We start from the raw sequence: 22,583 nt of genomic DNA, 5'->3' as shown, positions 1-22,583 counted from the left end.
GCATTCTATTGATAAATTTTCAGGGAGGAAGAGAACTCCTTAAGATTTTGGAGGGAAGGAGCGAGGGTCAAAGGTCAGACCAATCTAGGATTTCCTCTCTGTAGAGAATTCCTCAGTAAGGAAACTAATATTGATGAAGACTGGGGCCTTTCTACAACTGACAGCAGAACTGCCTGAGGCACCTGGAGATGAAGGGATTTGCCAAGAGATCATGTGGAGGATATGAGAGGGGCAGAAGTTGAATCCAGGTCTTCCTGACTCTTCAGCCTGTTCTGTGTTCACTTTTCCATGCTGCCTTACTCCTTTAGTTGTCAGCAATTTAACATGTCCCTCTCCTGGTAATATATACCTTGAAAGCAGGTTCTCACTCAAATAAAATAATACATTAAGAAAAATCAAACCAACTAGTCCCACTGATTGTCCTCCCCCTCCAATTTTTCCAAAATAGATATAAATGGCCATGTATTTATATCCATGGAAAATACAATAAAATATAAGCACCAAAGTGATTGTTAAAGATGATTAACATATAATATGCTGCTTTGGCAAGTTTCAGAGTTTTATAACTTACTCGAAATTCTGCGACTATCTTAGACTTGAGAGCAGCTTTGGGGTTGGTGGAGGCTGTTAGAATCAAAGCAGACAAAAACATTTAGAAATCAAGGAAATAAAGAGAGTTGCACCTGAAATTCAGAAAAATTCCCTATTCTAAGTTCCACAAGATATATAGTCTAAAAGTTTATTCTTTGAATATATGTCAAACATAAATTTGCATATCATTTGTATTGTGTCATTATTTTAAATATTAGGGATTTTCTGAAAGCAATGAGGGAAATACTTTCTAGAGCAGAAATTTCGGCTCTTTTTATGTTCCAAAAGAGAAAAACACATACTCTATTATAATCATATTCTATTATTCCCACTTACCTCCAAAGAGTCCCTGGAAACCCTACAAATTCTGAAATACTAAATAGCAGGATGTAGCTGTCCTACTCTGCTGTGGCAGCAGCATTTCAATAGCACCTAACAAAGGATCTGTTTCTCAAGTCAATTAATTGTGAACAGTGGCTGAAGACCATTCTTTATAGATGTCCCTTTTCCTGACTCTAAATCTTTAGCCCAAAGTATCTTTGCTACTAATTTAACAGCAGAAGTAGACAGAGAAAGTTTTAAAGTCATCTATGGTTGGCATTTTCCTGAAATGTTGCTAAACATGCAAATTGTGGACAAAATGATGCCAGCGGTTTCCCTAATTCACATTGAATATTATATGGCTGCTGAAGCAAAACCAGCTCAAGTTATTTTGAGTTAGTGACTGATTTCTACTGCCTATTATCTTGATTCCCTCCACACTTTCAAATCTATCTCAGTATTTCTCAGTTGTGGACACACCAGTTACTACATGCAGTATAATCCATTCCCTTGCTCTCTTGTTGGGGAAGCTTTCATAAAGTATGGTAAACATAAGAAGAGCTCCAGTCAGAGAATAAGCTTCTGGCCAGGAGGGAGGCCATGTCTACTCTGGTAGAGTGTGTCCCCAAATCTGACAGGTTTCGTGGCTGCCCACAGAAATGCTTCTTATGCCTATTCTCTTCTTCAGCTTTGTTGTTTAATGCCTCTAATTTCACATATCTTTGAACCTGAAAAATGAGCCTGACAGCTACCATAATGAATTATTTTCTTCTTTTCTTTTTAAAGGATCCCCCAACTACTCTTCAATCTTGGCATATTTAAACCCTTCTGGTGTGTTTTCATTGCTTAAAAGAGGTTTTCTAGCAGCAACTCCTTGGTGCCTTCTAAGAGTATGCCAGTGGGAGCTTCCCAGGCCCGGAAAACAGGCTTGCCCATGGTTTATGCCAGGTGCGTTGCCATATGGTTTACATTTCTTCTGCTCCACAAAAAAGGAGGTAATTTTACAATAGTTGACATAGGTCACTTTTGTTTCCTTACTTTGTGATTTCTTCCACAGCTTATTCGGTTGTTTGTTCAGATTTTCTTTCAGCTGCTTCTGAGTTTTGAAAGTGGTACCTGGAAAACATTTCAGTTGCTGCAGCCTGGCATTACGGGAAGCTGCTCTGACTCTCCACTTCAGTTTTGCCAAAGTTGCAGCACGATAAAAGGAAATCCAAGATTGTGTGTGGTTTCTTTCTTTTTGTCCTCTTTTTCTTTCCCTTAAAAATACCCACCCAAATCTAAGAAGCTGCCAAATGAAAAATTTCAAGTCAATGAAATTAATGGGCAAGAAGAGTGGAGGAAGATATAAAAATTTTTCTCTTAATGAATTATAATTAAAAATTCAACAGCTTCTTAGAAAACATTTCTATTTTTAAAAATAATTTTTTGAATAATTGCTGGTCAGTGTCAGAAATTACTGGTTCCTTCAGTTTTAGTAAGTTATTCATAACCAACTAATCGATTGAAAGAAAGTAAATGAAGATTTTTCTGCTTTACATCAAGATAGATTTAATGTAGACTCACTGTTTATTTTTCTATCTAAACAAACCAAAGGTAACTGACTGTATATTTGTTAACAATGAGAATACCTTATTCTTGAACTCAGCAATAGGTAATAGATGAAGAGCATATTTAGATTAATGACAAGCACTGAGCAGCAAAAATTCTCTATTCCAATAATATTGACGCTAAGTTGCATTATTCTAGCAAAAACAGAGGACATATTTGTCATTTTCATATGTATGTATATCCTATGTTTTGTCAGCTTATTATCACTTGATGTACTCCACTTTAGTTGATTTTTCCCCAGGGATCCTGGGTTAACTTATTTAGCAACCAAAAGTATTTTCTGTATGAAGTCCATCTGGGGGTGATCCTACCCCACCCCTTAACAAGCAAAGAAAAAAGGTAAAGAAACTGAGATTCAAAAATTTAAGAAAAATTAGACACTTACTCAAAGCTTCTTTTAGTACCACAATTGTTTCTTCAGGGTATACATTTCTCTCTTCCCAGATTTTAAAAATTCGTTCTACAGATTTAGAGACAGATGGATCCCTAATTGAGAAGAAAAAGACATCATAGTTTAATATTCCAAACTGGTACTCCAAAAATAAATTGTTATACTAGTAATGAACAGCTAAGTTTTATGATTAAAAAAACAAAAAACAACAACAACAACAAAAAAAACCAAACCAAACACACACACACACACAAATCAACAAGTTCTTTAAAAAATCTTTTTGATTAATCATACTTGTATAGTTTTCTGATTTAGGCTCTATTCTCTAAGTATCAAACTTTCTATTTGTGACCTTAATACTATCCTTACTTCAGTTCCTTTGGTGGATCAGCCCTTTCTCTCCCAAACTGTCCTTATTCCTCCTGCTTATAAACATATTCAAGATCTCCATCTCAAAAATACCTGAACTTGATTCTATAATCTTCTTGAGCTACGTATTCCTTTTCTCACTTATTTCATAATCAAACTAGGAAAAGCTGCCTACATTTATTGGCTTCACTTTTTCTCCTACTCATTATTCTTGCAATTTCTATTCTTATCTCAGTAAGTATTTATTAAGAGTCTACTATGGGCTAGGCAATGAATTAAGAAATGCAGAAAAAAAAGACAAAAACAGCCCTAGTTCTCAAACAGCTTACAGTTTAATGGGGTAGAAAGGGAGACAACATGCAAACCACGTACAACAAGATATATACAAGGTAAATTGGAGATTTTTTTTTTTTTTAAATGAAGTGGAAAACATAAGCATTAATGGGATCAGAAAAAGCTTCTTGTACAAGGTGGGATTAAACTGTTCCAAAGTTCCTAATGATCTCATAATTGTTAAATCTGATAATCGACCTCTATGGATCATTAAATATTATTTACTATTCCTTTCTGGGTCTTTATGTTCTCTTCTGCTTTTCTTTCTACTTTTCTACTGTTCCATCCTCTGTCTTCTTTGCTGGATTATTATCCAGTCCTTATATACCCCATGGCTCTGCTCTGGAGTCTTTAGCAAAAATGGGTTCAACTTTCATCTCTATGAAACTAAGTCACAATTACATATGAAGCCTTAGTCTCTTTCCAGATATTGTCTTGCATCTTCAATTAGCAGCTGTGTCTAAATGTTTCTTAGGTACCTCATACTCAGCATGTTCAGGAGAGACCTCACAACCTTTACCCTCAAACCCAATTACCCCCTCCTTCCAATGCAGATTAACAATCTCAAAGTCTTTAATTCTATATCACTCATACCTAATCAATTGTTAAATCTCTGATTCTATTTATATAAGACCTCTCATTATATTGATATTGATAAATTAATCTGACCATGTCCCTCTTATTGAGGAAGTTCTATCTTCTTCACTACCCAGATAAATCTCAAAAAGTTCATTTAAAATTCAATCAACATTTATCAAATATATATAAGGCTCATGGCTTCTTCTGAGGCTTAAGGCAGTCCCTGGACTTAAAGAACTTACATTTAACTATCTACTACAATAATATTAGATAAGAAAAGGAATGCTGGGCATAGTTTATTGCCAATCATTGATTGTGAAATAGCAGATTTTGAGGAAAAAGAAGGGATAAATTGGATTCCATATCCATAAAAATCAGGCAAAAAAGAGTTTTGGCTGCTTTAAAGAATGCTACCTAGGGGCAGTTAGGTGGCACAGTGAATAGAGCAGCCTTGAATTCAGGAGGACCCCAGTTCAAATCTGGTCTCAGTACTTAACACTTTCTAGTTGTGTGACCCTGGGCAAGTCACATAATCCCAGTCTCTCAAAAAAAAAAAAAAAAAAAGAATGCTATCTAAGGGTAGCTAGGTGAGGCAGTGAATAGAGCACCAGCCCTGAAGTCAGGAGGACCAGAATTCAAATTTGGACTCAGACACTTAACATTTCCCTGGACAAGTCAATTAACCCCAACTGCCTCAGCAAAAAAAAAAAAAAAAAAAAAAAAAAGCTATATAGCAACATAAATCTATATGATTTGCTTCCATAGATGTGGTTATTCAACTTACTAATTAAGATTTTTAAAAAGATGAATAAAAAATAAGAAGATGAGGGAATAAAGAAGTCCAGGATTTGTGAAAGTTTTAGGAGAATGTTGAAAACAAAAACTTTAAGAACCTTTGGAACATAGAAATTGATCTACGAAGGGATCAGACTGCCGATCAGGATGGATGCAACAATAACAGCTCAAGGAAGACCCAACTACTCAACTTTTAACTGTGCTTATTTTTGTTCTTTAGATCAGGATAGAAAGAACTAAAAACCGTGAACAAAGATGGAAAATCCAAGATAAGTTAAGAGATGTCTAGAATTTATCTACTCTCCTGAATGTGGTTAATTAGTCACTATGAGAATATATTGTTAATAAGATTGTAGACTACATTCAACAGAAGCATAACAGAATTAACAATGGAGGTTACACTCACATTCTAAAACATGTTAGGGTTTGTTCACATCTGGGTACCACATTTTAAGAGTATTGTCGTATTTGTGATGAGAGGATTTTGAGGAGAATCATGTTATCCAAGCATTTATTCAAGGTAAGTGTGAAAGGGACTGAAGTAGAAGGAACAAGAGATCTGTTTTGAAATATCTGAAGGTTGACATGGGGAAAATGAATTAAGACTTATTCTGCTTAATTCTAGATGGCAGAGCTGATATATGACTGCTTAATTGAATTTTAAGTTGAGGAAACAGATTTTTATTTGACACGAAGGAAACTTCTAACTTTGTCACCCTCAAGGGTGAGCAAATTTCCCATTAATGAAGTCTTCAAATGGAGGGTAGGTATTCACTGGGGCATATAAGGAAAAGTCAAGATTTATGTGTTAGATGAAAGGTTGAGCTAATGATCCTACAAGAAACCAAAAAACAATAATTAAAAAACAAACCACAAAATAATTTTAAAAATAGAAGAGAATGTGAAATATTTTATTGGAAAAATAAATGACCTGGAAAATAGATTGAGGAGAGACAATGAATTTCAAGAAATTATTAAAAAAAACCCAAAATGAAAACTCCCAGGAATAGTATAGCCAAATTCTAGAGCTCCCAGGTCAAGGAAAAAAGCCTCAAAATAACCAAATACCGTGGAAACAATATCAGGATAACACATTTAAGAATCGAAGGGACTTGGAGTATGATATTTCAAAGGTGCTAGGATGACAACCATGAATAATCTACCCAAAAAAACTGAGTATAGGCTTTCAGGGGAAAATGGACCTTTAATGAAAAAGAACTTCCAAGTATTCCTGATGAAAATACTAGAGCTGACTTTCAAATACAAGACTCAAAAAAAGCATTAAAAGATCAACATGAACACTGGGAAATGAGTGTAAACTGTGAGCATTGCTTTTTTGTTTTGTTTTGTTTCTCTTCCCAGATTATTTTTACCTTGTGAATACAATCCTTCCTTTGCAACAACAACAACAAAATTCGGTTCTGCACATATATGTTGTACCTAGGATATACTATAAGATATTTAATATGTATGGGAATGCCTGCCATCTAGGGGAGGAGGTGGAGGGAAGGAGGGGAAAAACTCAGAACAGAAGGGAGTACAAGGGATAATGTTGTAAAAAAAAAAAAAAAAAAAAAAAAAAAAAAAAAAAATTACCTATGCATATGTACTGTCAAAGAAAATGTTATAATTATAAAAATTAATAAAAAACAAAATTTTAAAAAAAGATCAACATGAAAGAAAAATCATAAAGGACTCAATAAGGTTAATTGTTTACATATCTATGTAGAAAGATATTTGTTAACTTCTAAGAATTTTATCATTATTGGGATAGTTAGGTATATATAGAAAAATGGCACAGGTGTGAGTTGAATCTGATGGGATGCTTAAAAAAAAATAAAATTGGTGAGAAAGAGGGATGCATTGGGAAAAGGGGAAAGGGAGAGAAAAAACAGGGAAAATTATCTCACATGACAGATATGCAAAAAAGAGCTTTTTCAATAGAGGAGAAAATGAGAGGTGTGGTGATCAATAGAATCTTACTCTCATTGGAAGTAGCTCAATTAATTCAGTTGGTTATAGAAATTTATCTTACCCTACTAAGAAGTTGCAGAAAAAGGGAGCTAATAGAAAGAAGGGTAGATAAAAAGGAGGGCAAGGATCAGAAGTAAATAGATTTTTGAAGAGGAACAGGGTAAAAAGAGAGAGAAGGATAAAGGAAAAAAATGGAGAAAATATATAGTTAGTAATCATAACTATAAATGTGACAAACTCATCTATAAAACAGAAGATAACAAAATGGGTTAAAAAACCAGAATCCAACAATACATCATTCACAAGAAACATACTTGAAATAGACAAAGAAAGAAAAAAATAAGGGACTGGAACAGAATCTATTAGATTTCAGCTAAGGTAGGGGAAAAAAAAAGTATAGGTAGCAATCATGAGGTCAGACAAAACAAAAGCAAAATAGATTTAATTAAGAGATAAACAGGGAAACTTCATCCTGGTGAAAGGTATCATAAACTAAGTAACATCAATAGTAAAATACATGTACCAAAGGTTACATCATCCCAAATTCTTGAAGGAAAAGTGAAATGAAGAAGAGAAGGAAATAGTAAAACTATATAGAGGTAGACTTCAACTTTCCCTCATGAGAACGGTATAAATTTAACCATAAAAACAAACAGACAAAACAGCAAAGAAATTAAGGAAAATAAAAGAATTTTAGAAAAGTTAGATATAATAGTCCCCTGGAGAAAACTGAATAGGAATAGAAAGATATTTTCCTTTTTCTCAGTTAAAGGTTGCCTACACAAAAACTGATCATGTATTAAAGCATAAAAATCTCACAACCAAATACAGAAAAGCAGAAATAATAAATTCATGCTTTTTAGACCATGATGAAATAAAAATTGCATTACATGAAGGATTGTGGGAAGAGACTAAAAAATTAATCAAAGAACAAATCACAAACACAAAATAATTTCTTTAAAGAGAGTGATGAGACAACACTCCAAAATTTGTGGGACATAGCTAAAGCAATACTTATGGAGAAATTACATCCCTAAATACTTACATATCAATAAAACAGAGAAAAGAATAGATCAACAAACTGGGCATGCAATTTAAAAAACTAGAAAAAAGAAGAAATTAAAATCCCTGATTAAATGTCAAATTGGAAACCCTGAAAAATCAAAGGAGAGATTAACAAACCCAAAAGAAAAATATTTAACTAATAAGAAAAAGTAGAAGCTGGTTTTATTATTTTTTTAAAACCACCAAAAATATATATAAGCCACAGGTTAATTTGTTTTTAAAGTTACCAGTTACAAGTATAAAAAATGAAAAGGATCAAATCACCAAAGAAGATGAAGAAAGCAATTATCAAGAGCTACTTTGCCCAATTATATGTCAACAAACCCAACAATCTAAATAAAACAGGAAATTATTTACTTACATAAACATAAATTACCCAGATTGGCAGAAGAAATGGAATATTTAATAACCTTATTTTAGAAAAAAATTGAATAAGCCATAAATGAAAGCCCTAAGGAAAAAAATCCCTGGGACCAGATGGATTTACAAGTGAATTCTATCAAACATTGAGAGAACAGTCAAGGGGCAGGTAGTTGGTGTAATGCACAGAGCACCAGCCCTGAAGTCAGGAGGACTCGAGTTCAAATCTGACCTCAGACACTTAACATTTCCTGGCTGTTTGATCCTGAGCAAGTCATTTAACCCCAATTACCTCAGCAAAAAAGTACAGTCAGTTCCAATACTACATAATCTTGGGGTGAGGGGTGCAGAAGGTGGAAGGGCAAAAAAACCCCAAAAAACAAAAAACAAAAAAAAACAAGACTTACCCAATTACTTTTACAATAAAAATATGGTGCTGATATCTAAAGCAGGAAGAACAAAATCGGAAGGGGAAAAAAACAAAACAAAACAAAACAAAACAAAAAACCACTAGACCAATTACCCCAACGACTACTGATGCAAAAATTTGAAATAAAATACTAGCAAGGAGATTATAATTACAAAAATCATATATTATGATCAGGCAGAATTTATACTAGGAATGCAGAGTTACTTTAATGTTTGGAAAACAATTTAGTATAATTGGCTATATTGATTAAAAAAACTGAACAAATATACAATTATTTCATTAAATGCAGAAAAGGCTTTGGACAAAATATAACACTCATTCCCATTAAAAAACAATAGGAAACATAGATATAAATGAAACTTTCCTTAAAATGATAAGTAGTAGCAATCTAGAACCATCAGCAAATATTATCTGTAATGGGGTTAAGCTTGAAAACTTCCTGATAAGATCTGGGGCAAAGCAAGGATGCCTCTTATCATCACTATTATTCAGTATTGTACTGGACATACTAGCTACAGCAATAAGAGAAAAATAAACTGAAGAAATTAGAAAAGGCAATTGGGAAATAAAATGATCACTCTTTGCAAATATGATAGCATACTTAAATCAACTGAAAAAATTACTTGAAACAATTTCAGTAAAGTTGCAAGATATAAAATAAACACAAGCATTGGTATTTCTATGTATTAGTTAGAGAGATATTCCATTTAAAATAACTACAGACAATAAAAACACTTGGGTGTAGATTAATGGGAATGGGATAAAGAGGGAGGAAAAGAATAAGGGAGGGATCTTAGGGGTAAGGTGGTTGATAGTGGTGGGGTTTAAGTAATAGCAAGGCAAAGTAGCCTGTAAAGCAGAGGAATCAGCAGGGATATGAAATATGAAATACATACAAACATAATATCAATGATCAGGAGAAGAAATTGTTAAAAACAAACAAACAAACAAACAAACAAAAAAAAAAAAAAAACAAAAACAAAACAACAACAAACAGGAGTAGTAATCATTACTCTTAATCAACATTAAAACTAAACTGGACTTAATCAAAAGAGAAAAATAAGGAAATCACAATGTGTATCAGTGATAATATTGTTACAGACTATTTTAAATGTATTTATTAAAACATAAATACAAAATAGAAAAAGACAGGAAAGAAAAAAAAGTGTGCACAGCAGAACATAAGAGGATTAAAAAATGTAACAATACATTTCAAAAAAGCTGTCCATCTTTGCTTTCTTATAGGTTTTCTTTTGTCTCTGCTGTACACTTTTTACTTTATTCCCCCTTTTACCTCTCCTAACATGGTTAAAATTAAGCATAAATATATTTATGTACATGCACAAATATATACATATACACATATCTAAATGTAGATTTAATATTTTTAACTTTGAGTTTGAGATTAAAGATTATTACCCTCATTTTTTCCTAATAAAATTCTACTTCCGATTATTTTTATTGCATTTCTAAATATCTCTTATTTTCTATCCCTGATAATTCTTTTACTTTATTTCTACTCCCTGGCTTGCCTTATTATTATTTAACCTCTCCTGCTTGATACTTCCCTTATCCCCTGCTCTCCATCCTTTTTAATCCCATTCTCATTAATCTACATATCTTATCCCATTCCCTTAATCTAAACATCTTTCTGTATACCTTGCCTTATCCTATTCTCTCCCTCCCTTATTTCTTGATTTTGGAGAGGAGATAGGTGTATATAGATAAAGTAATTGTTCTCTCTTTTAACCCATTCTGGATGTGAGCAGGATTTCAGATCTACTAGTCCTCCTTCCCCATTGAATTCCTCTCTTTAGTTCTTACTATCTTGTATTTCATTCATATAGCATATTAATAATAATAATATATATTTTTTATTTCTTATACAATTTTATTTTTTAGAATCACATCATACTTAGCTTTCCCCTATTCTTTCTTTTGAATTATCCAATTACTAATGACAATCTAGGGCATACAGTTTATATTTCCATATATAAAACATAAACAGTTTACACTTATTGAGTCCCTTGAAATTAGTGTTTGATATTGGAATTATATGCCAAAATTTCTACTAAATTGAGATGGTTTATTAACAAAATCCTAAAATACGACAGTGGATTCAATATCCTTCAAAACAAAACAAAAAATTGTACAGTACAGTCTTATGTAAATGTTTATGAATACATGCATATATATGATCATATGTATCTTTCTATATATACACATGTATACATATACATATATTTATATGAACCCAAATATTTCTGCACTTACTTGTAGCCTTCTTGGGGGAGGTGGAGGGAGGGAAAGAGGAGAAAATAATAAAGTAAAATGTGCATAGCAGACAACAAAACAAAATCCCGTAAAGAAGCATAGTAAAGAAAAGAGAGAAAGCTTTGAACACAATGTGTGTTATTATATACTTTCTCGAAATGAAAATTTGTCTCATATTTTGAATCCTCTCTTGGTGCTGAGCAAATAGATTGGTTTGTTTTCCTTTTTCTATTTGTTACCTAAGTCCTAAATAAACAAACAAACCTAAAGTAAAATAGTTGGGAGTCTACCTGCCAAGACTAATCCTGGAACTATAATAATACTATTAGAAATACTTTTCCCACAAATAGTCAGATCTAAACAAATGGAGAAATTTTAATTGCTCATGGATAGACTGAGCCTTTAGTTTTTTAAAATGAAAATTCTAATTTAAACTAATTTTCTTATTCAGTGTCATAACAGATAAACCACCAAAAAAAAAAATTCTTATAGAGCTAGAAAAAAAACAACAACAAAATTTATCTGGAAGAACAAAAGGGCAAGAATATCAAGGGAATTAATAAAAGTTAAACTTAAAAAAAAGAAAGAGGGTAGCCCAGCTATACCAGATGTCAAACTGTATTACAAAGCACTAATCATCAAAACAGTTTGGTAGGTCAGTGAATTAGATCAGTGGTTAGGTATACCATAAACAGTAGTAAATGACCATATTAATCTAGTATTTGATAAATCCAAAGACCCAAACTTTACAGATAAGATCACTATTTTATAAAAATTGCTAGAAAAACTGGAAACCAGGTAACAAGCCAATTTCATATCTCATTCCAAGGTAAGGTTAAAATGAGTACATATTTAGATTTAGACATAAAGGGTGGGGCAAATTGATGGCACAGTGGATGGAACACCCACCCTGAAGTGAGAAGGACCAGAGTTCAAATGTGACCTTGGATAGTTTGCATTTGGATACAAGGCAAGTCACATAATTCTAACTGCTTTCTTCTTCTTCAAAAAGTCAACTAGACAGAAAGGGTCATATAATACAATTAGAGGAAAATGGGAAATATGAATTCTTGGATCTATAGATAAGGGAAAAATTTATGACCACACATGAGACATAGAGCATTATACAATGCAAAACTGAAAATTTTGATTATAAAGTTTTTGCACAAATTAAACCATGTAGGTAGGATTAGAAGGAAAGCAGAAAACTGAGGGGAAAATTATAGCAAGTTAGGTCTGATTTCTCAAATATATAGAGAAATTAGTTAAATTTATAAGAATATTAATTATTGAGGCAACTAGGTGGTACAGTAGAATGAGCACCAATTCTGAAATCAGGAGGACCTGAGTTCAAATCTGGCCTCAGACATTTTACACTTCCTAGCTGTGTGACCCCAATTGCCTCAGGGGGAAAAAAAAAAGAATATGAATTATTCCCCAAATAAGAAATGCTCATAGGGTATATCTACAGGTAATTTTCTAGAAGAAACCAAAGCTATATATAATTATATGAAAAAATGTTCTAAATCATTATTGATTAAAGAAAAACAACTTCTGAGGTATCACTTTATACCTATCAGATTGGCTAATTGCAAGGAAAATGACAAATGTTGGGTATGGGGATGGAAAAATTGGGGCATTAATGTACTGGTAGTAGAGTTGTGAATGGATTTAATCATTTTGGAGGGTAATCTGGAACTATGTCCAAAGAGTTAGAAAATTGTGCATACTCTTTGGCTTATTAGCTCTGTTCCCAAAGAAATCAAAGGAAAAAGGAAAAGAACTCATATGTACAAAAACATTTATAGCAGCTCTTTTTGCAATGACAAAGAATTGTAAATTATGAGAGTGTCCATCAATTGGGAAAAATCTGGACAAGTATAAGATGGTGGTGGATAATTATTATGCTGTAAGAAATGACAATAATAGTTTCAGAAAAATCTGGGAAGATTTAATGAACCTGATGCAAAATAAAGTGAGTAGAAACCATGAGAACATTTGTTTCCAATAATAGTTAATAATAATCAACTTTTCTTTTTTTTTTTTTAAGTTTATGTTTTTGTGCAATACAACTAATATGAAAACATTTTGTGCATTACTTCACATGAATAATCCATATCAAACTGCTTGTCTTCTGAAGGGGGGGAGGGAAAGGGGAAAAAATTAAAAAAACAAATGTTAAACCATTTTACATGCAATTGAGACAAATAAAAAGAATGAAATGACAGGATTATCAATAGTTGACGCTGTTAAAGATTTTTATTCATGTAATTTAGGCAGCAATTAGGTGCAAAATAGAACCTTAGATTTGGTATCAGGAAGAACTGAGTTCAGATCTGACTTCTGACACTTAATAATATGTGAGCTTAGGCAAGTCACTTAACGTCTACTTGTCTTAATTTTTCAACTGTAAAATGGGGATAACATCAGTATTTAATTCCTAAGGTTTTTTGAGCATCAAATGAGATAGTATTTGCAAAAATGTTTAGCACATAAGAGATACTCTATAAACTCTTCCTTTCTAAGTATAGGTTAAATTCTAGGCTCATTCCAAGCCAGAGATTTTCTAACTAGATAATAAAATGGACCAGATATCAGTTTGGTAAAAGAGCTATAGTGCAGTTACACAGGGTTCTGTCCTTTATTTTAATCTGGTGAATATTTTCATAAATGACCTGAATTAAGGAATATATAGAATGATCATGATCAGAAGACATGAAACTGGGGATGGCCTAGATTGCTCATGGAATTAGATGGCTAGATCATTATCCAAAATAATAACAGTAACAATAATTCACATTCAGATGCCACTTAAGATTTATTAACATGCTCCCACCTCCTGTTCCTCTCAGACCTCACAGTAAGAAAGGTGACGAATTGGAATCTAACTCTTCTACCTTTCCCACTATGCTCTGCAAAAATCTCAACAGGCTAGAATGATGCCAAAATCTCAAAAGATAAAATTTCAAAGTGATAAATATAAAGTCTTATATCTAAATTTAAAAAGTTAATTGTACAAATTACAGGCGGACAGGCTGTAGCCATGGCCACTTTACCCCCTAAGAAACAAAACTGAATGTTCTGATGAATTGTAAACCTACATGTCAACACTGACCTATTAGAGTGGAAAAAGTTAATAAGATTGTAGACTACATTTAATAGAAGCCTAACAGAATTACAATGCTATATTCTAAATAATCTAGTGTGTTCGGATCTGGATACCATATTTTAAGAAGAGTACAAACAGGCTTAATTTTATCCGGAGGATTGTGAGGAGAATCATGCCATCCAAGAATTTTTCAAGAACACATGAAGGCTTGAGGGACAGGAGTAGAGGGAACAAGACATCTTACCTAAAGGGCTATTGGGAACACCTGGGAAAAACTGGATTAGACTTATTCTGCTTAATTCAAGAAAACAGAGTTTATATATGTTTGTTTAAATAAATTTTAAGTGATATAGAAAGGGTTTTGTTTGACTACAGGGAACCTTCCAACTTTGTTACACTCGAGAGGGGTTGAATTCCCCATTAAGGGGAACCTACACTAATGAGTGTAGAATGGGTGAAAGGTTGAGTGAAATCATCTGAAGTCCCTATAAAATCTAAGATTTTGTAACTTTGTAAAAAATGAACCGACAAGATTCACTGCTTTGCATATTTAAAATATTTTGTTACTGAAGGACATATATCCCTATTTTAATAAAAAGATGGCTTCCCCTATCAAATTCTTAACAAATAATTATCTAGCTTCTGTCTAAATGGCTTCAGTGAAAAGAAATCAACTATCTACTAGGATGCAGCCCTTTTTTTTTTTCCTTCACTTTAATTATAGGGATATGAAATCTGCTTATGTGTAAATTGTACCTACTGTTCTCTGGCATCAAGTAGAGTAACTTGAATCGTTCTATGAGGAAACCTAGTATTTAAAGACACCCAACCCTTGGCTATGCAATTGCCCTAAATTTTAAGCTAAACATTCTTAGTTCTTCAAGGGACATGAATCTCTCTCATCATCCTCGTCACTTCTCTATTATTTGTTGAAGTCTCTTATAATATAAAAGTGGGGACTAAAAATTAATATAATAATTCTAGAGAAGGGCCTTATAGGCAAAGTATGGTACTTCTGGTACTATATCACCTAGCTGTGTTAGCTAGTATTGTTATTGATTTAATGCATTTAAAAATGTTATTCTGAGAAATGGTTGATAGACAATAACATCAGCAACATAAAGACAAAGGGCTCCATGACAAAAATGATCAAAAACCTCTGGCTACTCCATCACACTGCTGAATTACAATGAACTTTATGAAAAAACTTTCAGGTTTATTTCTCCTGACATGAACTGCTGTCTGGTCACTTCTTCCACATTATTTTTATGAGATTGATATCCTTCCATTCATTCTACAAATTGTCATCAAGTGCAATTAAGAGCTACGATCTGAGCCTGTTGACATCACAACAATAATTCATTTCACTAACAGAGCCAATTTTCCTCGAAATGAGAACAAAATAAGGGTTTCTTAAGTTCTTCTTCCACTTAGCAGAAGCTCTAAATGAAGCTCCAAGACTGAGAAACACACAATTCTTACCAGTGAACTCAATAGGTTATATAGCTCCATGACTCTACTCCAACTCTCTCTCTCTCTTTTTTTTTTTGGAGGCTGGGGTTAAGTGACTTGCCCAGGGTTACATAGCTAGGAAGTGTTAAGTGTCTGAGACCACATTTGAACTCGGGTCCTCCAGAATTCAAGGCTGGTGCTCTATCCACTGCACCACCTAGCTGCCCCCTGGGTAATTTTTTACAACATTATCCCTTGCACTCACTTCTGTTCCGAATTTTCCCCTCCTTCTTTCCACCCCCTCCCCTAGATGGCAGGTAGTCTCATACATGTTAAATATGTTATAGTATATCCTAAATACAATATATGTGTGCAGAACCGAATTTCTTGCTGGAAGAATTGGTTTCAGAAGGTAAAAATAACCTGGGAAGAAAAACAAAAATGCAAACAGTTTACACTCATTTCTCAGTGTTCCTTCTCTGGGTGTAGCTGATTCTGTCCATCATTGATCAATTGGAACTGAATTAGATCTTCTCTTTGTTGAAAATATCCACTTCCATCAGAATATATCCTCATACAGTATTGTTGTTGACATGTATAATGATCTCCTGGAAATAACTTGATTGTTATGAAGATTTCTAGAATTGGGAACCATGATAACCATGATAACCATGGTCTAATTAATTCATAAGAATAAGAACAGAATAAATATCCTAGCTTGGTTCATGAATTTTCAGCAACTACTACTGTTACACAATCTTAACTACTTCATGTCTCTGGAAAAAGTACACAAAGAAATTCATCATATTACTATGAAAGAAAATGTTGAAAAACATGACTTAATAAGCCTGTAGTAAAAAGGATATGTAAGCAAATTCAAAGCCAAGATGAAAATTTAAGCCTCAAAGGTTTCTTACATTGATACTTACTTTCAAAGTCCTAAGACTCTCCTAATGTTCTTGGGTATTTCTTATAAATGAATCTGATGTGTAATTTATGTTAGATGATGAAATTTTCATTTTATCTTACAGAGAACAGGGATCATCAAGAATTCAGGAGTTAGGGCAGCCAGGTGGTGCAGTGGATAGAGCACCAGCCTTGAATTCAGGAGGACCCGAGTTCAAATCTGGTCTCAGACACTTAACATTTCCTAGCTGTGTGACCCTGGGCAAGTCACTTAAACCCCAGCCTCAAAAAAAAAAAAAAAAAAAAAAAAATCAGGAGTTAAGGGGCAGTTAGGTGGAACAGTAAATAAAGCATCAGCCCTGGAGCCGGGAGGATCTGAGTTTAAATCTAGCTTCAGACACTTGACATAGCTGTGACCCCCCCGGCAAGTCACTTAAACCGGATTACCTCAGCCTTTCCTACAAGAATTCAGGCATGATTCACAACTTCCGTTAAAAAAACAAACAAGAAACTGATTTAAAAGTTATAATAATTGAGGACATAAAATGGCATGCCAAAAAGAAACCTGAGATATTGTTCTTACTGGCTGTAACTAGCCATTGACTCTGGGCAAGTCACAATCTCTCTGTGTATTAGTTTTTTCAACAAGAAAATGAATGGATCAAGTTAGATGACTTCTGTCCCTTTAGCCTCTAAAGTTGTGACTTAAGGTTTGCATACTGCCATTTTTGGGCCCATAAAGATCATTTAAAGAATTCTACTACAAGAGAAGGCAATGATATTTTAATTAACACTAAGATGTCTTAATGACTACTCAAGTAAGTACTGAAGGGACCTGCATTGTTCTTTATCATGTCCTATGTTATTCTTCTCTAATTTGATTAATGGCAAAGCATCACAAATTTAAAAGTGGAAGAGATCTTGTAGGTGCCTTAGTTCAACTTTAAATTTACGAGTGAGAAAACTGAAATAAAGCAAGTTACAGGAAGAGTTTTTCATTTACTGTCTTCTCAAAGTATCACACTGCATTCATTTTTCTGCCTTGTCCATACTCCTTTAAAAAATATTTTATTATTTTCAATTGGCAAATTTTTTCCCTCCTACTCTATGGCTCTCCTTAATTGAGAACAAAAAAAAAATTTAAAAAAAAATCCCTCCCTGGACATGTCCAAAAAATATTCCTTATTCTGCATAGAATCCTTCCTTTCATCTATTGGGAAGTAGTAGTAATGTTTCATCATTAGTCTTCTAGAAATTATAGCTGTTCATTACCCTGATCCCAACTTCTTTCAAAGTTATCTGTCTCACTTTAATCTATATCATTTAATGTTAATCCTAAATTTCAATCAAACTATCCCTTTCAATATTTCTTAGAACACAATAATATTCCTTTATCTTATATACCATAAGTTGTCCATTCTCTAATTGATGAATACCTCCTTCCTCTCATATTTCCAATTTCTGCTACCTCAAAAAGAGCTATGAATATTTTTGTGTATTTTTATAGTTTCATTTCAGACAAATCATTCTTCTTTAATCTCTCCTTTCCTGTTTTCCTAGACACATCCTGTCTTTCATGTCCACAGACTTCACCTGTCTTCCTGTGCTAACCTGGTCTGACAAATGACTCACAGATTTTTTCTTTTTACATGGTACATTTTCTAGATCTCCTTAGATGAATTTGAGAGGAGGAAGAGTCTTGCAGTCTTTCTTCCTGCCATTCTGCCATCTTAGTTCTGCCCTGAGTTCATCTTTTCCCGTAGCTATCCCCTCCCTTCTTATTTCTGCCTCTTGGATTTCTCAGTCATTTTGAATTGTAATTTCACCTCTAGATAATCTCCAATCTCGTCTGTATGTTTGCATGCTGTCTCCTTACTATACCAGGAGCATCTTGCCTTTCTTTGTATCCTCATAAATTAGCACAGTATAGTTAGAAGACCAAAAAAAAATAACCCCTGATCTCAAATAGTGTTTATAGTCCAATGGAGGACACAACACACAAAAATCTATAGACCTTAATAAATGATCATGATAACAATTGAAATAAATTTATTTTCTGGGAGGATGTTATAGATGATTTAACTTTTTCTGTGATATTTCTTCTAGCAACACTATTCCCTCCCCCCCCTCTTTGGCTCTATAAGTCTTTTCTATTCTATAAAAAACTATTTCTTCTGCCCTATTCAGAAGCTAAGTAAGAGCTGTGGGACCTGAGGAACCCAAACATTTTAGACCTACAGTTTTGGTTAGCTATCAGGAGATTTTTTTGTACACCTCAGTATGTTCTAACTTTTAAAGAAAGTAGGGTACCAGTGTAGATATTCTACCCAGCTCTGAAAATTATTTCTTTTCTGTGACTGATCCAGTACATATCTCTGTGTTCACTCCCTCCTTCTTTCTCTCTGCTCCACTGCCCCATAGGTATTCAGCCCCTGAAATGGTTATTTTCATACCAAACTAGAGAAATTCACTGAAAACAAAATAGAACTGCAACTTAAATGAGGATACTCAATATGTCAACATAACTATGCAAATTAGATGGAAATAAATGTTAAACATTAGTGGTGCATTGATACAATTTATGTGGACAGAACAAAGATTTTTTTTTTTAAAGAAAAAAAAAAGGAAGGTCAGTGTGGTTTGCTCAAGATCACACAGCTAAGGAGCTTGGACTCAAACCTTACTCTTCTGATTACAAAGGCTCTTAAATCAATACAATTCTGACTCTCAAAAAAGTCCTACAGATAAAGGATGCAGATTTTTAAAAGCAGAATGAAAAATGAATAGAGGTAAGTGGGAAGAAGTAGGACTACTCCAAATGTTTTTAAGTGCATAAAATTAATACAACAAATTATATAGGAAATGAATTATACTGAAACAGAGTTAACAGAATATTAGAAAAACAAGTATAAATATCCCCTCCTCCCAGTTTAAGAACTCCTGGCCTAAAATCAAGGAGGCAAATTTGTCCTCAAAGAAATCACTGAGATTTGATGCAAAGAGACTAGTAATACAGTTCTGAGAAAATCCATCCAAAAACAAAGAATATGGGAAAGGGGCAGGACAAAATGTATATTAAAATATGTTTATTTGAAGAAACTGAAGAAATGACATTGTCATCAAATTATATTATAGAGTAGTACAAAAACATGAGATAGTACTGTTGAAAACTATCTTTGCATGTATTTGGAAAATAAAAATACTATTAAAAATCTAATCAGGTACATCAAGAGAGGAGAATTTGATAGATACAGTCTGGCTAGTCTTTAGTAAGGTTTTTGATGAAATTTCTCATGCTTTTTGTAAAGAAAAGAAAAGCCTATGCTATACAAAAAGACAATTCAACCGATTTAGAAGTGGTTGAATGGCCAAGCTCAAAGAGTGATCATTTAATGCTTACTGTCAACTTGGAAGGATTTTCCTGTGGAATGTTCCAGGGATTATGCTGGGTCCGGTGCAGTTTTAACGTATTTTGGCAAAGAGCTAAATGAAGGGGATAGATGTCATGCTAATCAACTTCACACCTGACACAATGCATGGAGAGACAGCTAGCATAGTAGATAAAAGTAAGAATTTAAAAGATCTTGATAGGATAGGACACTGTGCCATAAATACCAAGATGAAATTTAAGAGGAACAAAAGTTTTGAAGTTCACTGGTATAAAGGAGAGGAAGTCTTCTTAGACATCAGTTAAAAAAGACAAAATAAAAATCTAGGCATTTTATGGGCTGCAGACTCAATATGAATTAACAACAAGATATGTGGCAGCTAAGAAAACTAATGCAATTGTAGATTGCATTGAAAGCACAGTACCCACAACATTCACAGTGACGTTCAGGATCACACAGCTAAGAAACGATGACGCTCTTTAAAAAAAAAAAAAAAAAAAAAAAAGGAGGTAAGAAGACAAATAGACATTTTAGTTAAATGAAACCAAAAGTGGCTTATCTCAAGATAAAGGTTATGAAACTATTAAGATCTAAGAGTGGGATCAAAGATTCCTTTAATGAAATCTACATGAACTCTACTAAAAATTATTGACACGAACAAATAATGAGTCATTTTTCTAGTCTCACTGGACACTAAGGCTCCCAATAAACTGTGATTCACCCACATTGGCTTGCTCCCCTTATCCTCAAACAGAACATTCCAACTCCCATCATCATACCCTTGTACTGTCCTTCACAACTACAAGAAATGCCCTCCTTCCTCATTTCTGCCTGAAAGAAAAGTTTACTATCACCCTTTGAAGACTTTCCTTACTCTGACCAACTGTTAGTACCTTCTCCTACACTGTATTTATCTACTTTGTATTTACATTGTTTTATTTGCATTCTGTGTATATGTATTTGCTTTCTCCCCATTAAAAATGTATGCTCCTAGAGAATAGAATTAATTTTATCCTCTGTATATGTATAACCAGCACCCAACATATACTAGGCACATAATATTTGTTGACCGATTAGACTAGCCTCAATGATCAAGGATTATACAAGGGAACTGTGGAGACAAAGCAATATTTTGCCGCAGCCTTTAAACATTTACTATCTATTAAATACCTAGATAGACATGATTGGATGTCCAGAATTATATTCCAGAAGCTTGCTATCTTATGGACTGACATGACAAAACTTTTCATATTAGAAGTACAGATGTAAAATATTCTGGACAACTAAAGCAATGTACTGTACTAGAATTAGAATTAGAAAGCACTTTAATAGGTAAGATAGGACTGGATCAAAGTAGGGAGAGATTTGGGTTAAAGAAACTAGGTAGTAAGTTATTTCAGTAGTTCAGATGATAAATGATGAATAAGAGTTGTAGTTGTTTATGGAGTAAGGAAAACAAGATATTGTGAATGCAGAAACCCCAAGATTTGCCAACAGATTGAAGGTAAGAGGAAGGGAGGAGTTGAGAATGATAACCAAGTTTATGGGCCTACTTTGATCCAGTCCTATCTTACCTGTTAAGGTGCTTTCGCCCCCCCCTTATTTTTCTTTCCTAAAAAAAGTAATAATATTTTTCAAATTACATGTAAAAAAAGTTTTCAATTTTCACTCTTTTTGTTATTGTTTGCTTGAATTTTATTTTCTCTCTCTCTTTTTAAAACTTTTTGATCTGATTTTTCTTGTGCAGCAAGATAATGATATAAATATGTATTCCTATATTGTATTTAACATATTTTTACCATGTTTAACATATATTGGATTACATGCCATCTAGGGGAAGGGTTGGAGGGAAGGGGAGAAAAAATTGGAATAAGATTTTGCAAGGGTCAATGTTGAAAAATTATCTCTGCATGTTTTGAAAATAAAAAAAATTTCAATTAAAAGAAAATAGTTTTCAATATCCATTTTTGTAAGGTTTTTGATCACAAAGTCCCCCCTCCCCCTTCCCTAAGATAGCAAACAATCTGATATAGGTTATACAAAGAAAACTTTTGTGAAGACCTGGAGACCTTATCATCAAGGTGCCAAAAGAGGACAAGCTTATAATTCTGGGTGACTTTAACAGTGTAGGCTCAAACTATCAGACATGGAGGGAGTCTTTGGGAGGGATAGAGTTGGAAACAGCAACAACAATGGCCATTTACTATTGAAAACTTGTGCATCTCATGATCTTTTCATCACCAACAATGTAATAAAAGCAACACAAATAAAACTTTGTGGATGTACCCTTGCAGCAAACATTGGCATTTAATAGACTATAAGAAGTTACAATAAGAGACAAACAGAATGTGAAAGTGACCAAGGCAATATATGGGGCTGAATGATGAACTGATCATACATTTATTCTCTTCAAGATGAAAATTTGGATTCAACCAAAGTAGTGGCCCCAAGACAAAAAGACTGCTAGAAGAATAATGTCAACATATTAGAATGCTTCTCTGAAAAAGAATAGTTTGTTACTAACTTGGATGGTAAGTTTAAACCAATACATAGTTGGTAACAATAGAGCAGAAAAGGATGAGGCAACTTTCATAAATTTCATGTATATCAATATATTCATTCTTTGGGTTAAAA

The 22,583-nt window shown here is 33.4% G+C and overlaps 1 protein-coding gene across 6 annotated transcripts in view; it reads right to left on the bottom strand.

Annotated features, from left to right (window-relative positions):
• The window catches only part of RPRD2 (regulation of nuclear pre-mRNA domain containing 2), an 83,779-nt gene that overhangs the window by 22,554 nt on the left and 38,642 nt on the right, over positions 1-22,583 (bottom strand). For 3 of the 6 annotated variants that reach the window (XM_074263380.1, XM_074263377.1, XM_074263381.1), the window contains exons 3-5: positions 2,909-3,009; positions 1,951-2,028; positions 572-624 (exon numbers count right to left, since the gene is read on the bottom strand). In XM_074263380.1, coding sequence (XP_074119481.1) covers positions 572-624; positions 1,951-2,028; positions 2,909-3,009 — 232 coding nt within the window. The remainder of the gene's footprint in view (positions 1-571; positions 625-1,950; positions 2,029-2,908; positions 3,010-22,583) is intronic. The other 3 variants (XM_074263376.1, XM_074263379.1, XM_074263382.1) reach the window with 1 other exon arrangement.

Source organism: Sminthopsis crassicaudata, chromosome 4, assembly GCF_048593235.1.
Source record: "Sminthopsis crassicaudata isolate SCR6 chromosome 4, ASM4859323v1, whole genome shotgun sequence".
Lineage (NCBI taxonomy): Eukaryota > Metazoa > Chordata > Mammalia > Dasyuromorphia > Dasyuridae > Sminthopsis > Sminthopsis crassicaudata.
Note: the sequence above shows the minus strand (reverse complement) of the source record. Positions and strands in the feature narration are given on the sequence as shown.